General features: G+C 45.6%; 2 protein-coding genes across 2 annotated transcripts; both read left to right on the top strand.

The window, feature by feature from the left end:
- The first annotated feature begins 3531 nt into the window (after nucleotides 1-3531).
- Nucleotides 3532-7544, top strand: LOC128299415 (uncharacterized). The gene is made up of 7 exons (XM_053035375.1): nucleotides 3532-3687; nucleotides 4190-4709; nucleotides 4773-5062; nucleotides 5135-5427; nucleotides 6082-6716; nucleotides 6797-7092; nucleotides 7174-7544. Exons 1-7 carry the CDS (start codon nucleotides 3600-3602, stop codon nucleotides 7461-7463), a joined length of 2412 nt encoding a protein of 803 aa, XP_052891335.1. The 5' UTR covers nucleotides 3532-3599; the 3' UTR covers nucleotides 7464-7544.
- Nucleotides 7545-9723: 2179 nt separating this feature from the next.
- Nucleotides 9724-13357, top strand: LOC128303685 (CLIP domain-containing serine protease B8). The gene is made up of 6 exons (XM_053040731.1): nucleotides 9724-9808; nucleotides 10217-10436; nucleotides 11480-11646; nucleotides 11722-11833; nucleotides 11894-12192; nucleotides 12258-13357. The coding sequence occupies exons 1-6, from the start codon at nucleotides 9724-9726 to the stop codon at nucleotides 12587-12589; spliced, it is 1215 nt and encodes a 404-aa protein (XP_052896691.1). The 3' UTR covers nucleotides 12590-13357.
- Nucleotides 13358-13894: the final 537 nt, after the last annotated feature.

Raw genomic sequence — 13894 nt, 5'->3', positions numbered from 1 at the left:
TGATTATTTATCTAGGTAAAACAAAACAAGATAATGTTCCCCTTTGCTAAATGTTACAAAATGCCTTCCCGTCAGGGTGGTAATCAAATTCGCATTATCTGATCATATCCTTTCGGGATGACAGGCTCAACCAATCCGTTCCATGCAAAAGATGGGATAGAACCTTGTTTGAGCCCTTACGTGTGTGATATGTGATAAACGGGCGAAGTTCATTTTAATTTCGATTAGTGAAAACACTTAAAGTAATTGTTATTCGAATTTCCTGGTTTGTATTTCTTGCTCAGTTGTTTATCAGTTCCATTAGATATACTGAATGGGTATAGAAGTGGTTATGTGATTTAGTTATCAGGATTCCTTCAATTTAACTGATTAATCTTGGTTTTCACTCAAACCTCAAATGTGGTCCATTTAATTGCAATTTAAACAATTATACACAATAGCTAGCAAGGAACAATAAAAAATGTCTGAAACTTTCTGATATCTGGAACTAACCCACTTTACCCTAGAACTAATCCAAATTCGAAGATCGTGTTCTTTTGTTCAATAACACTAATACGCATTGACTAAGCAAAGCACTTAACTGATACAAGATAACATCTTGTCTATTTGTTTACCTTAATCATAATTAATGTTATCTAGAACTAATCCAAATTCGAAGATCGTGTTCTTTTGTTCAATAACACTAATACACATTGACTAAGCAAAGCACTTAACTGATACAAGATAACATCTTGTCTATTTGTTTACCTTAATCATAATTAATGTTATCTAGGATACTGCGATTTTAATCAAATAATTCAAAAACTTTGTCTAGAAATAAGGTAGTTCCTCTGTTCACTTTCTTTTTAAATCTTGAGGCATAAATAACTACTACAAGATGCTGACTGTAGATCAACCGACACTAGATCTTGCATAAATGATATATTTTCTTAACTATGTAGACTTAATGGCTATTTTGATGTGCGACAAATACTTTGCTATTTTCCCATATTTATCCGCAGTACACAACCATGTAATATTGTTCATCAAAATGTAATGAACATCCTGCAACAAACAAAGCAGTACTATTTGTTCAGCAAAGACAACTTGAAGTCGCCAATCGCCAAAGGGGGTACAATATCCGTCAAAGCGTCTTTAGCGAGAGAATAAACACGACGTTCAAGATGTTTCAACGATTGATGAGAATTCTTATCTCCTCAAAACCTCAAGCAGGCATCATCATACACGATGATGAAGATGATGGTCCCTCCGTAAGTTCAAGAGGGTCGAAGATATCTTTTTGGTGGAAGATATATTTTAAAGATTCCAGTGTAATAAGCAGTGTGCCGTAGAATAACGCAAATTAAGGCTCAAAGATTAGTCAAAGAATAGTAAAACGAATGAATTTTGAATTTTATACGACAAGGAATCTAGAAAATATTTCGGTAGCTTTGTTGAAGCTTGAAATTGATAAATTTTGTAATATGGAGGTGTTTAAGCCATTTCAATGGAAAAAAATGCATAATTATTGTTCCGTCATACCGGTTGAAACATTAAACATCATTCTTATGCAAAACTCTACCAATTGATTCCATAAGATTGTATCTGTAAAATTTTGGACATAGCGAATATACCATGCGCTATCCCGTATCATTATGAATTAGCATTTTTGAAAAAGATTTCAGTGTTATCTTCGCGCGTCTCAAACCGGTTTGTGTGGATTACCACTTTTATTTTAAAAAAGCAACCCAATAAGGCACGACCAGCTTCGATCGTCGTATTATCAATCATTTGTGTGTTGACTTCGTACGTCGTCTGACACCAGGTTTGGGGTTCGTTATTCAACTTTTGTCGCGAAATGGAACCTTCGCGATGTTTGGTTTTCCTTTTCGCGCTCACAATGGCGGCAGCATTCCATTTCCCTGACGATCCTGTGGTCGAACGGTTAAAGTTGGCTAAAAAATTTCCATCTCAACGCGAAGGGTACCATCGCGATCGTCATCCGCCGTTCCAGTTCCACCGAAAAGACTACAGTTACGATGGTAAGAAACGATAGGTGTGCGTAGTAAATATGCCCAAAACAAAAAAGAGTGTTATGAAGTAAGTAGATTAAACGGTGCAACATAAATCATTGGTTTTGGGTGCTTTTTAGGAAATTAACTTCCTCGCCGAACAACGCCCAAAAGAAACGAACGAAAAGTGAGAAAAAAAACTAATTAGAATTTTTCCAGCTGGCTGTGCAAAAAAAAAGTGTTAACATTTCCATTATAAACCCAGGGAAGTGTGGAGGGTTTTCCGTGAACAAAAAGCTACCCAAAACCGAGAGCCCATAAATCTTGTCTATTGGCCGGTTTGTTGGGTAGAATTTGTGGTAGAAGGTACGCAATTGCTTTTTTTTACACAATTTGCCCCAATTTGTGTCGTAAATTCATGATTAAATAGTTTAAAATAAGTCAAACTCGTACATGTACTATGTACTCATGAAGTGTAAGACAAATATAAAATTATAAATTAGATCATTCTTAAGCATTGATCGCTTAGCATGGCTGCAGCTTGAGCCCTCTATATCTGACTCTTAATCTTCACAACTTGATTGGCCTTATTTGTTCGATTCGGTAAGGAATTCATAAATCATGTTGTGCAGTACGTGCCTCCTAACATACACGTTTAGCTAGATTAGACACAGATTTAACGGCTTGTCCGAACACAATCCAGTGACCGCGTGTGATTCGAACGTTCTTTTCGTTGCAACGATGAAGCGCTACAGCACTGTGCGCATTGAGTCATACCGCGCTAATCGTGCGAAACATCAACCACTTGTTCGTACGCGCCGTTTACCTTGCACTTGTCTGGTTAATGCTCTTCGGTATTGTTAACGCGGAAGCAGGTTTTTAGAAAAGCAAAACAAACACCCCGTCTCTACCTTTCTGTAATGAATATGCAATACCCTTAGCTTGTTTGCTAAATGAGGTACAGCAGCTGGATAATGAGCAAGGTGCATGATAGGTCGCATTTCTAAAAGACCGGTTTTTTGGTACACGTTTCCGCTTGTTTGCGCTTGTTTGTGCTGCATCGGATACTACAGGACATTTCAGGAGAGTTCTGATCGCGTAAAACAATTTCACGTTCTAGTCACTTATCAATCCACACCACCGGTTCGGCTCGGTTAGAAGCGCACGGTACATCCCCAACTTTACTCACTTAATTTATGGGAGTTTCCTTTGCTAATAGAGACAATTTAGAAAATGTCTCCCTTCCCGTGAGGTATTACCCGCTCTGAGCTATTGTCACTTCAGTAGGATGCGTTGTGCGTAGAACCATCCTGTGAAATAACGGCCAGCAGCCGAACGGCAGTCTGTGTTTGACGATAACCTCGCATCACTTCTGGCGATCGAGAGTTCGGTTTGGTTTGGCAGTTGAAGTCGTTATTAGTAGCTAATCGGAGCTTGATCGTGTCGGTTGCGTTTTGAGCGACCGTTACCAACGCACCTCTATTGAACCGGCTCGCCTCTTGAGGGTTGCCGCTCTGTACCGCTCTGTGCGAAGAAGACCTTTAACACAGCGGTTCGGTGTGCACACGAGGACGTACCACAGACGGTGTACCGGAAGCCGGAATAGCTATGAAGAGCTACGGTCGAACCGTTTGGGTTATGGTGTGTGTGCTGGTCGCCTTACACATCGGAGGATCTCACCAGCAAACGCCACCACGTAAGTCTGAAATCAGCGTTAGGTGTTTGTGAGAACCGCATGCATTCAGTGCGTGCGTATCGGTAAACCTGTATTTCAGGTCTTGCCGAATTCCTGCGCCGTTTGTTAAACCCGATATTTGCACAGCTGTTCTGTGGTCTTTTGTCGTAACGTTCGAAAATACGTTCGGTGGTCGGTTCCCAGCGATGATGCAAATAGAACTGAGTGCCCCTCTATCGCGTGGCTGATTGTGTGATTGTAAGTTCACTCAGCAGTATGGCCGGAATCGGTGCGTATAATGCCATTTTGAATGCTGATACCGAGCGTTCATGTGTGTGCGTGTGTTGCAAAGTTTTTAAATGTCGGAGATCAAGGACGGGCCAGTGATAACGAGCAACTGTCAAAAATCACATCACACCGCTAATCGTTTGCTTTGTACGATTTGTAACTGGTTTTGACATTAATGATTACCCAAAGGCGATGCATTCTCTGCTTCATGTTTTCCCCCATCTTGCATTTCCAGAGTGTACCACACCGACGAAAGTGCGTGGACGCTGCATCTCCATCTACGAATGTGACAGCATACTGGACTACTTCAAGCAGCGGATACTCAGCTGGGAGGAGCGGGAGTTTTTGCGCAAATCGCAATGCACGGGCACCACCAGCGGACGCCAACCGTTTGTGTGCTGTCCCGGTAACGGTGCCAAACCGGTCGTGCCATCACCGGCTGGTACCGCTGAGCAGGGTAGCTCCACCACCACCACCACAACGCAAGCACCGACCAGTGACGCTGTGCTCGATCAGCTTGCCAGCGGTCTGTTGCCGAATCCGAAAAAGAACGAATGCGGTGTTAGCATCGGCATGAGAATATACGGCGGTGAAAATGCCGATATCGATGATTTTCCCTGGCTCGCACTGTTGCAGTACGAGAATCGGAAGGGTGAACGCAAATACAGTTGCGGTGGATCACTGATCAATAAGCGTTATGTGCTGACTGCCGCCCACTGTGTGGTTGGTGAGGTTGAGCGCAAGGAGGGCAAGCTGTAAGTAACGACCAACCCGTTCGTATGCCGTTCATCCTGTCTAACATGACCCACTATTTGTAGCGTTGCTGTGCGGCTAGGCGAATACAACACCAACACCGAAATCGATTGCGTCACGGACGGGGGGGAGGAAATCTGTGCCGATGCACCGATCGATGCGGCAGTGGAATCGAGCCTCGTTTACCCGGACTACGATGAGCAGGCTCACGCACACGACATCGCCCTAGTGCGGCTGGCAAGGTCGATCGCGTATACTGACTTTGTGCAACCGGTTTGTCTACCGCTGGCAGACTTCCGCCCTTCGAAGGCGGGCGAAGTTAACTTTGTCACCGGGTTCGGTCGTACACTCAAGGGTGGGTAGCAAACGCCGCGACCGGTCACCAACCGAAAACAGTCTCTTATTGTCTGCATTTATGTTCCTATAGGAAGTCGGAGCCCTATCAAGCAGAAGCTCGGCATCAAGGTGTACGATCACGAACGCTGCCGGGAGAAGTACGCGACGAAGAACTCGCCGATAACGTCCAACCAGATCTGTGCCGGAGGCGAATTTGCGAAGGACTCGTGCCACGGTGATTCCGGTGGTCCGCTCATGAAGCTGCAGAAGGTTTGGTACTTGGAGGGGATCGTGTCGTACGGGAATAGGTGCGGGCTGGAAGATTGGCCCGGCGTTTACACGCACGTTCCCGCGTACATGGCTTGGGTGAGAAGCAACATCAAGGCATAGAAAGGGGGTTTGCTGGGGAGTTTTTCCTTGAAGTAATGAGATCACGAACAAGTAAAGCATACTATTGGGATTATTGTTACAGGACTTAAGATAGGTGTAGGAGACAGGTATTTACAACTAATACGTCTTACTAAAACCCCAATGCCAGTCTGTGAAAGCAATCTGGACGATGGCGCATTTCTAATGACGTCTATTAGAACATTCCTTAATACTCTACTCTTACCCTTAGTAGGTGATCAGAAATGATCTTTAAATGACATAGAATAAATTAATTGCTTTCCCTTCTATAATGCACTGGGTACCAGTCCATCAGAGCAAACGTAGACATGGGCCAACAGTTGGCAGGTTTAGGTGATAAACAATCTTATGTTGCAACTTATTGTTATTAATTTCTGTTCGAATTTTAATAAACATGACAATAAAAACAAATACTTTCAACAATTGTGCTATGTTGTTACTGGCGTGCATCCCTTGCCAAGGTCCACAATCGCATTATATATCGCCATCGTTAATGCATTGTTTTCATGCGTTTTTACAATCAAACAAATCGTACTCATATGGGTGTATGGGTGCCACTGGATGGGAAATACCTCCGCCAACTCCAAATGCCAACTATCGCTTCGACGGTCATCAGGTTCACCACTACAGCGAGTCCGCCTGTCAGCAACCAGTTTTCACTGTATCGCCTTGAGCAGCTTCCTGGGCAGTCCCACGATCGCGCGTTGCAGAAGCTATCAGTTGATCTTGACTCTGCTTGCCGCAACGATCGTCATGGCAAGGTGGATTGAATTTGTGCTCGCGGCACTCGTTTGCGGTCGCGTAGACTTTGCATACGGGCAGGAATCTTGCCGAACGCCGGACCATCGCGACGGAGTTTGCATGCCGGTGCAGCAGTGTCCAAGCATCCGGGACGAGTTCTTCAACACCGATCGGGTGTTGGACGAGGACGAGATAGCCTTTCTGCGGCAGCTGCAGTGCAAAACGAAGGATGTAAAAATGTGCTGCCCGGATGGGGTAACGACGGTGGACCGCAACCCGACGGCCGTGCGCGATGGCTTACCAAACCCGAAAGCGTTCGAGTGTGGGTTGGATACGCTGGCGGATCGGATCATCGGTGGCAATTACACGGCGATCGATGAGTTCCCCTGGTACGCTCTGTTGGAGTACGTGTCGAAGAAGGGCGAACGAGCGTTCAAGTGTGGCGGTTCCCTGATTAACGGACGCTACGTACTGACCGCCGCACACTGTCTGGCCAACAAGAAGCTGGACGAGGGCGAACGACTGTAAGTGCGGGGGGTAGCAGCGCGGCATTATGAAGGCAGTGTAGATGTTTGACATGATTTATGGACTTTTCATTTTGCAGTGTGAATGTGCGTCTCGGCGAATATAACACCGCCACCGAGATGGACTGTGAGGACGGTGATGCGGACAACTGTGCCGATCCGCCGCAGAACTTTGGCATCGAGGCCCAAATCGTTCATCCCGGATACGACAAAAATGGACCATTTCAACACCATGATATCGCGCTGATTCGTCTCGATCGAGATGTCACCATGAACAACTTCGTTTCCCCGGTGTGTCTTCCACCGGACAACTTTACGCCTACCACACCGAATATTAACGTTACGGCCGTCGGTTTCGGACACACTGGTCAACAGCGTAAGCATTCGTCAGCCTGCTTTGTTTGCTCGAAAAATATTTGAATGACACGCTTGAATGGTTTTCGTTTTGCTCGTGCAGGTCACAGTGGCATCAAGAAGAAGGCGCAATTTCCAGTGTTCGCCCAGGAGGAGTGTGACAAAAAGTGGAAGAACATCGAAATCATCGAGCAGCAGCTGTGTGCCGGTGGTGTGTTTGGAATTGATTCCTGCAGTGGAGACTCTGGTGGACCGTTGATGGTGCGACGGTTCTACTGGATACAGGAGGGCGTTATTTCTTTCGGCAATCAATGCGCCTTGGAGGGTTGGCCAGGTGTGTACACTAGGGTGTCGTCTTATCTGGACTGGATTCGGCAGAATATTCGTCGTTAAATCTACCCTCAAGAAGATTAGACGGAGGGATTCAGACGAAGCGTCCTTTAAAAATATTGATAGTAATTAAGTTTAATAAAGACATTTGTATTTCCTTAAAAGCCTCTGTAAAATGATCTTCTTTTTAGTGAGGGATCAATCCATCAGGCCCTGATCGGAATGACAGTTGGGGCTCCTAATTTGAAGATTGTTGAAGGGTGCGTGGAGGGCGAATGATCCAATCTGAGAAATGCCTCGCTTTCAACCGGTTGAAAGGGCTTGAGGAGGAAGGGGGAGGGGTGGTCGCCTGAGGTCCCTTGTGACTCTCTTCGGAGTCTTCTCTAGCATACGGAGAGGGTTGAAGTGTTGCTTTTCAGGCCGCTTCCTGGCATGATCCATACATCTTTTACTACAAAACAGCTCTTTTTCGGGGCCCTCCACACGATGTGGTCCCCTAGGCCGCCTACTCCGCTCACCATTAGATCCGGCAATGCTTCTTACTGCTTTAGTGTAAGTGTAAACATGAACGTGCAAACACTAGAACAGCTTGGAACGAATAACTTCCAGTGTAACAGATACTTGCAAACCTCAACGTGTTCCTCTCAGATTGCGTTGTTTTGAGATCAAGTGAACGGTGTTTGTAATCTGCAAATGATCTTGCATAAGTGCATTGATTGCGAGAATTGATTAGCATCGAATTTACATGCACCTCTCCATCTTTATCAGAGACCGGAGGAGGCAAGTATAAAGTTGTTAAATTTGAACTATAAACACCTCCATTGTGACCACGCTCAATAGTGATAAGTTCTCTGTTTACACAACGTTTTAGCCTCTCTGCCACTTATCACTGTCTGCATGGGTTTTCCTCCAAACGTGGGCATGTCCACTTTCCCATTGGTAGTTGGTTGTTACGGTACACGAGGCTAGAATAACCCACCGTTTGCGCTACGCATTTGAACGTCTGAATAGGAGTCCCGCGCACAGTACACTCCTGAGTTCCTTGCAAACCACTCGTACTACGCACCCGGTTTCGGTTCAAATCACTACGTGCAACACGCAAACAGACGTAACGGAGCACATGTAAGCTAGAAAACATATCCATCTCTGCATCATTACGCGTCGCATGCTGGCACAGGTCAGTGGCGTCGGGAATTCCCGGTTTCCATAAAGGTATTACCCGCCGAGGTACCAGCAATCCCACGTGTGTCTGCTGTGTGTACGTTGCAGTAAGTGGGCATAAAAATCACTAAACCGGTAACATGCGGCATTGGGGATATACCGATGTGTACAGCCACTTACGAGTGCTTCTTTTTGTTTTATCCACGCAGCGCAGGCTCTGCACGACTTCGCGAAAGAGCAACACGTTCGCGGTCCGGACCCGACTGCACACAAACGGGTGAGTCCCACAGTGCCAGTATGTCTCTATGATTTGGCGTCAACCCAACACGGGGGGTTGGGGGGGTGGTTTCGTGGATGTGTGTGTGTAGGGGTGGTAGGTTGTTTTCACGCAAAAGCGGATCTCGCGCTCCAGCAGCACCTGATCTTCGCATTCGGAGGGAGGTGATCTGGGTATAGCAAGGAAAAAAAAAGTCAACGACTTTGTTGAACGATTCTCGGGCGAGGAAATTCCCGCACAAACACATCGATCCGACACTCGCCGATCACAGTATCAGACAGGGCTGTCAAAAGTTTGATCGAGCGTAAATGAACTGTTTTGCAGTGAAAATTGTGCATAAAATGCCTAACTGTGTTTCTATAACGAAATCTTACATGTGTGCTAAATTCATTTACATAAAAAAATTCTGCAATCAAGTTATAAAATGCTAGTAAATGATATAGATGAAACTGTAGATATCTTAATGTATTTAACATAAAAGTAAGTGAACTTTGTTTTTAATTCTTAAATATCTATTAATTTCTAAACTGTTATCATAAAGGAGCAACCATTTATAATTGGTTTATCCAACTTTCCCTAACCCAACCTCTGTTTAAAGTTCCCAGCTCGGTTCATAGCTGCAGACAAGCGTTTTCAATGGAGCCACGTTGCAGCCCGTGTGTTTGACACGGCTGCTTCTGATCATCGCTGATGCTGGCACTCTTCGCATCACCACATCGACCACCAGCATCGCGCAACAACAACGTCCGCCCGAGGTGAGCGCCACTGCGATGCCGTTTTTGATTATGCTGAGCTACCGATCCGACCCCGCAGAAGGAAGCTTTATCAGCTGCTCGGACGCGCTCGTCGTTCTATTCGCTAACGGCAAGTGTCTCGGTCAAGATCATGCCGCTCGTGGTGCTGCTGCTGGTTTGCGGTTGTACGTTCGCGGTTGTGCCGCCGGTTGCGTACGGTGCGGCGATTGACACGGGTAAGCATAAGGTGGCAGCAGTGTGGCGAATCGCCGACCTCGCAATGCGATCCGACGGCGCGTAGCGGTGGCAAACGAAAAAGTATGCTTAGCATTTCCGGTTCAGCCATTTTTGCGCCCGAAGCGCAGTGTGTTGCAGGATGAAGTTGTGGTGCGAAATGTTGGCGTTGCTTTGGCTTCTCCTTCGTGCGTATAATGATGCGACGCATTCCATCAGCTTAGCGGTCATCTTAATCTCAGCTTAATCTTTAACGATTTCGGCCAGTTTGTTTTTGGCACACGATTCACTGGGGAAGCAACAAGTTTGATCAACTGTAACTTTGATGCTGGTGGCGGTGAACTAAAACTAATCGGTGTTGTTTTTTTGTTTTTTGGTTGTTGTTTTGCTATGCCCTCAAATTCCGGCAGATGATCGACCCGTCTGGGATTCGGTGCGTCTGTGCGACATTCCTAATGAGCTCGGTCCGGGTGCATGTATGCCGCCGGGCGACTGTGTCGCCTACGGCAAGATCAACGACGTGTCCAGCCTGAGTTCGGTCGAACGCTTCAGCTTCATCAAAAAGGTCCAGTGCAATGGATCGGAGACGGAACCGTTCGTGTGCTGCCCTCGCAACAGTGACGTTTATCTGTAAGTAGCATTACTTTGTGGTTCTTGCTCAACATCGACCCAAACCTCACGAATTCCCCCGGGAGGGGAATATAAGCAGGGATCAGAGAGAGAGACACCTTAAGAAGGCTATCATTTAGTAGCAGGTTGGAACAATGTGTGGGGAGGTTGGGTGTTTTTTTTTGCGCTAACCTTTTCGTAGGGGAATTCTATGGCACATGTAAGCTAATTGCCTAGAATCGACGAGAAGATCGCACAAAACGGTCGATTGATTGATAGAGAACGAGTTTCTTTACCGTACCGTAGGAAAGTTACCACGTCTGGAGTAGTGGTAACATCAAACGAATATCGCACTGAATCATCAAATACGCGTCTTGCCTTCCATTTTTTGATTACCATAAACAATACCGTTGAGTTATGTTCTTCATAATTATAACAGCAACGCGTAAGGCGGGAAAAAGAGAGAAGATTAATTGTTTAAAATTATCACCCATCATTCACAAAATGATTTCCAACCCCAAACCATGGAACGCGATGAATAATCATGGATTGATAGAGTTGTGCACGTCGTTTGCCCGTGAATGTTATTGCCGCAGACATTCTGGAGCTCCGTGTGACGTACGCCGCAAGAGTTCAACTATGGATCCCCTTTGGCAAGGTTAACAAATGCGTTACCATACCCACCCACAGTGCCGATGTCAAATCGGATTAATCATCATAATGACGCCAATGCATATCAACCCTGCACGTCACTGCGTACGATTAGCTTCCACGGAAACGCAAAGAAAGTCGAACACTTGCTAATAAGCTCACAAACATGTGCATTCAGCGAATAGCAAAATTGCATAATGTGGGTGCCGTGTAGACCAATCGAAGGTATGGTTGGGTGTATGTTGAGTTGAGTGTAGTATTTAAATGTTCTAGGGCATCTACTGATAAGGGACATCATCGCCGGAGCAGATTGTCTGAGAAGAGAACCTTCCAACAATCTGATTTTATTACTAGCAATGAAAGTTGTTTTAACTAAGTAGTCACATTCGATCTTCCTTTGCCATCCTTTACAGTGAGCCTTATGTAAACGACACGATGATACCGAAGAACCGTGTCGCTAGCCGGCTCGCTTTCGATGCCGATTCCTGCGGCATTCAGAGTTACGTGGCGAAAATACGAGGCGGTCAGCTGGCGGAGATCGACGAGTTCCCGTGGATGGCAATGTTGCTGTACGAGCGTGGTAAGAGATCACATCCGATCGACTAACGCCAGTCGTCCTCCAAAAAAAAAAAATAAAACCTTTCTCTCCCCACAGATAACAGTGGACTGACGCAGGGATGTGGGGGAGCGCTGATAAGTCGCACGTACGTGATCACTGCAGCGCACTGCGTGACCGGAAAGAATTTCCAGCAAACGAAGGGACGGCTGTAAGTGTTAAACGATTTGGCAAACGCAACGGCGCCACTAACGCTTACCTTGTTTTGCAGGAAGTATGTCCGGTTGCGGGAGTACAACATCCACACCAATCCGGACTGCGTGTACGAGAACAAGCTGAAGGACTGCTCGGAAGATATGATCGAATTACCGCCGCAAGCGATCATACCGCACCCGGAGTATGACTCGGAATCGAGCAACCAGCAAAACGATATTGCGCTGATCCGGATCCAACAGACGCCTCCATTTACCGACTTTCTCCGGTCGATCTGTCTGCCGGAGCAGAACTTTGAAGCTGGCGTTACCCAGGGCAAAAAGCTCAGCGTATCCGGCTGGGGTCGTACGGACATCTGTGAGTAGGGATTACAACCCATCTCCGTGTGACCCCTTGCTAACCCAAACCCAATCTCGTTCCAGTTAAGGACAATCTCGGTACGGATGTGCTGAGTCCAATCAAGCTGAAGCTCAGTCTACCGTACGTCGGGCGGGACGTGTGCAAGAAGACGTTCCTGCCGTGGTCGTTCTCACTCGGACCGGGCCAGATGTGTGCCGGCGGGGAACGGGCTAAGGATACGTGTGCCGGTGACAGTGGATCACCGCTGATGAGCTACGATATGCAGCGCGGCATCTGGTACATTACGGGCATCGTCAGTCTCGGTGTGCGAGGCTGTGGTGTCGAAGGCCTGCCAGGAGTGTACACCAACGTCCACCACTATCTACCATGGATTAAGATGTACACCTCCGCTTAAGGGATACGCGATTTCCAACAACGCAATTCGAAAATCTAGCGCTTACCTAATAAATCATTAGCTGTAAATGTTGCAACTCTCTCGTTGTAAGCCGGGCACATACATTTCCTCGGTGGGTAAACAATCCCGTGACCTTCAGCGTCCTCAAGAAGGAGAAAAACCGTTTTCCCATCGTTCATACATTCGATACCCGCTGTGGCACAGTGTGTTTGACCTTTGTGTCCGCATTTCGAAATTCTTTCAAGCATCTTGAGAGTAGCACAAGGTCACAAAGCAAAGACCTTTGCGCTGGAGCTAATAATGGGTTTTATCGTAACAGTAACACTCTGCTGCAACCGTTGTACTTTCGCTGCGAAGTCTTTGTGAGCTTGGGCGTACCCATGCTGCGTGTCCTTTTTGAGTGTGTGTAGCCGCTGTGCAGGAAAAATAACAAGCATCCTTTCATGTTTCGGTTTCGATCGATTTTATCGGATTGTATTGCTATCGTGAAAGTATGTCAAATCATTGCGGGAGTTACAACCATCCGTAATGTAAAACAGCTGGAAATCTATACAGTGGACCTTCATGAAGAATCATTTTTGCTTCATAAAGAGAACACGGCAGAAGGCAAACTATGCCAGTAGTAAAGTGACGAGTATGGTACATATTGAAGACCAGGTAACTTTAACTTCAGGGAAGGCAAACCCTCTAACCCTATGATCAAATTGGGCAGTCTGTAAGCATAATTCACAGCGCGTGATAAGTAATGGGAAGAGAAATTTTACATAATTTAAGTAGCAGTGTTAAAAATTATGAACTTTTAATAAAGAAGAGGTTGCAAAAATATCTATAAGATGTAATATTGACATCCTTAACGTATATGAGATATACGGCCTAGGTCCTATGATAATTTAAAAAATCGTACGGTAAATTATATTTGAAGAATTCTAGAGCCTTAGAGTAGATATTAGAGGATTATACAACGAAACAGTAGTAGATCTTGGGACATTAATTGGGTAATTTGAACAACACATTTTTAAACAAACTCCGTCCTGAAATGAGCATCATACAACATCAAATTTTGTAACATAACGAAAAAGTAGGTCATAGAAAACCACGGAAAACGCATCAACCCATGTGAAGCATAATCATTGCATAGACAGTCGGAATGATTGCTCACGACCATCATAAAACTGTTTGTAAACAAATCAGACCCTAAATGGATTGGAAATGTTATGCACCGCCCACGAGACAAAACCCCTGCTGCAAAACTAGTTTACACTCGTCGTCCACGACAAATGAATGAAAAGCCAGCGCAAGATCTTA

The sequence above is a fragment of the Anopheles moucheti genome, chromosome 2, assembly GCF_943734755.1.
Source record: "Anopheles moucheti chromosome 2, idAnoMoucSN_F20_07, whole genome shotgun sequence".
NCBI lineage: Eukaryota > Metazoa > Arthropoda > Insecta > Diptera > Culicidae > Anopheles > Anopheles moucheti.
Note: the sequence above shows the minus strand (reverse complement) of the source record. Positions and strands in the feature narration are given on the sequence as shown.

What these genes read in the sequence shown, in the direction of transcription:
- LOC128299415 (XM_053035375.1), top strand. Translation starts at nt 3,600, where the DNA reads ATGAAGAGCTACGGTCGAACCGTTTGGGTTATGGTGTGTGTGCTGGTC. An exon ending in GTTCGGTCGTACACTCAAGG is followed by an intron (nt 5,063 to 5,134) that starts GTGGGTAGCAAA and finishes ATGTTCCTATAG; the next exon opens with GAAGTCGGAGCCCTATCAAG. An exon ending in GGGTGAGAAGCAACATCAAG is followed by an intron (nt 5,428 to 6,081) that starts GCATAGAAAGGG and finishes TCACCACTACAG; the next exon opens with CGAGTCCGCCTGTCAGCAAC.
- LOC128303685 (XM_053040731.1), top strand. Translation starts at nt 9,724, where the DNA reads ATGCCGCTCGTGGTGCTGCTGCTGGTTTGCGGTTGTACGTTCGCGGTT. An exon ending in CGGTGCGGCGATTGACACGG is followed by an intron (nt 9,809 to 10,216) that starts GTAAGCATAAGG and finishes AAATTCCGGCAG; the next exon opens with ATGATCGACCCGTCTGGGAT. An exon ending in AATGTTGCTGTACGAGCGTG is followed by an intron (nt 11,647 to 11,721) that starts GTAAGAGATCAC and finishes CTCTCCCCACAG; the next exon opens with ATAACAGTGGACTGACGCAG.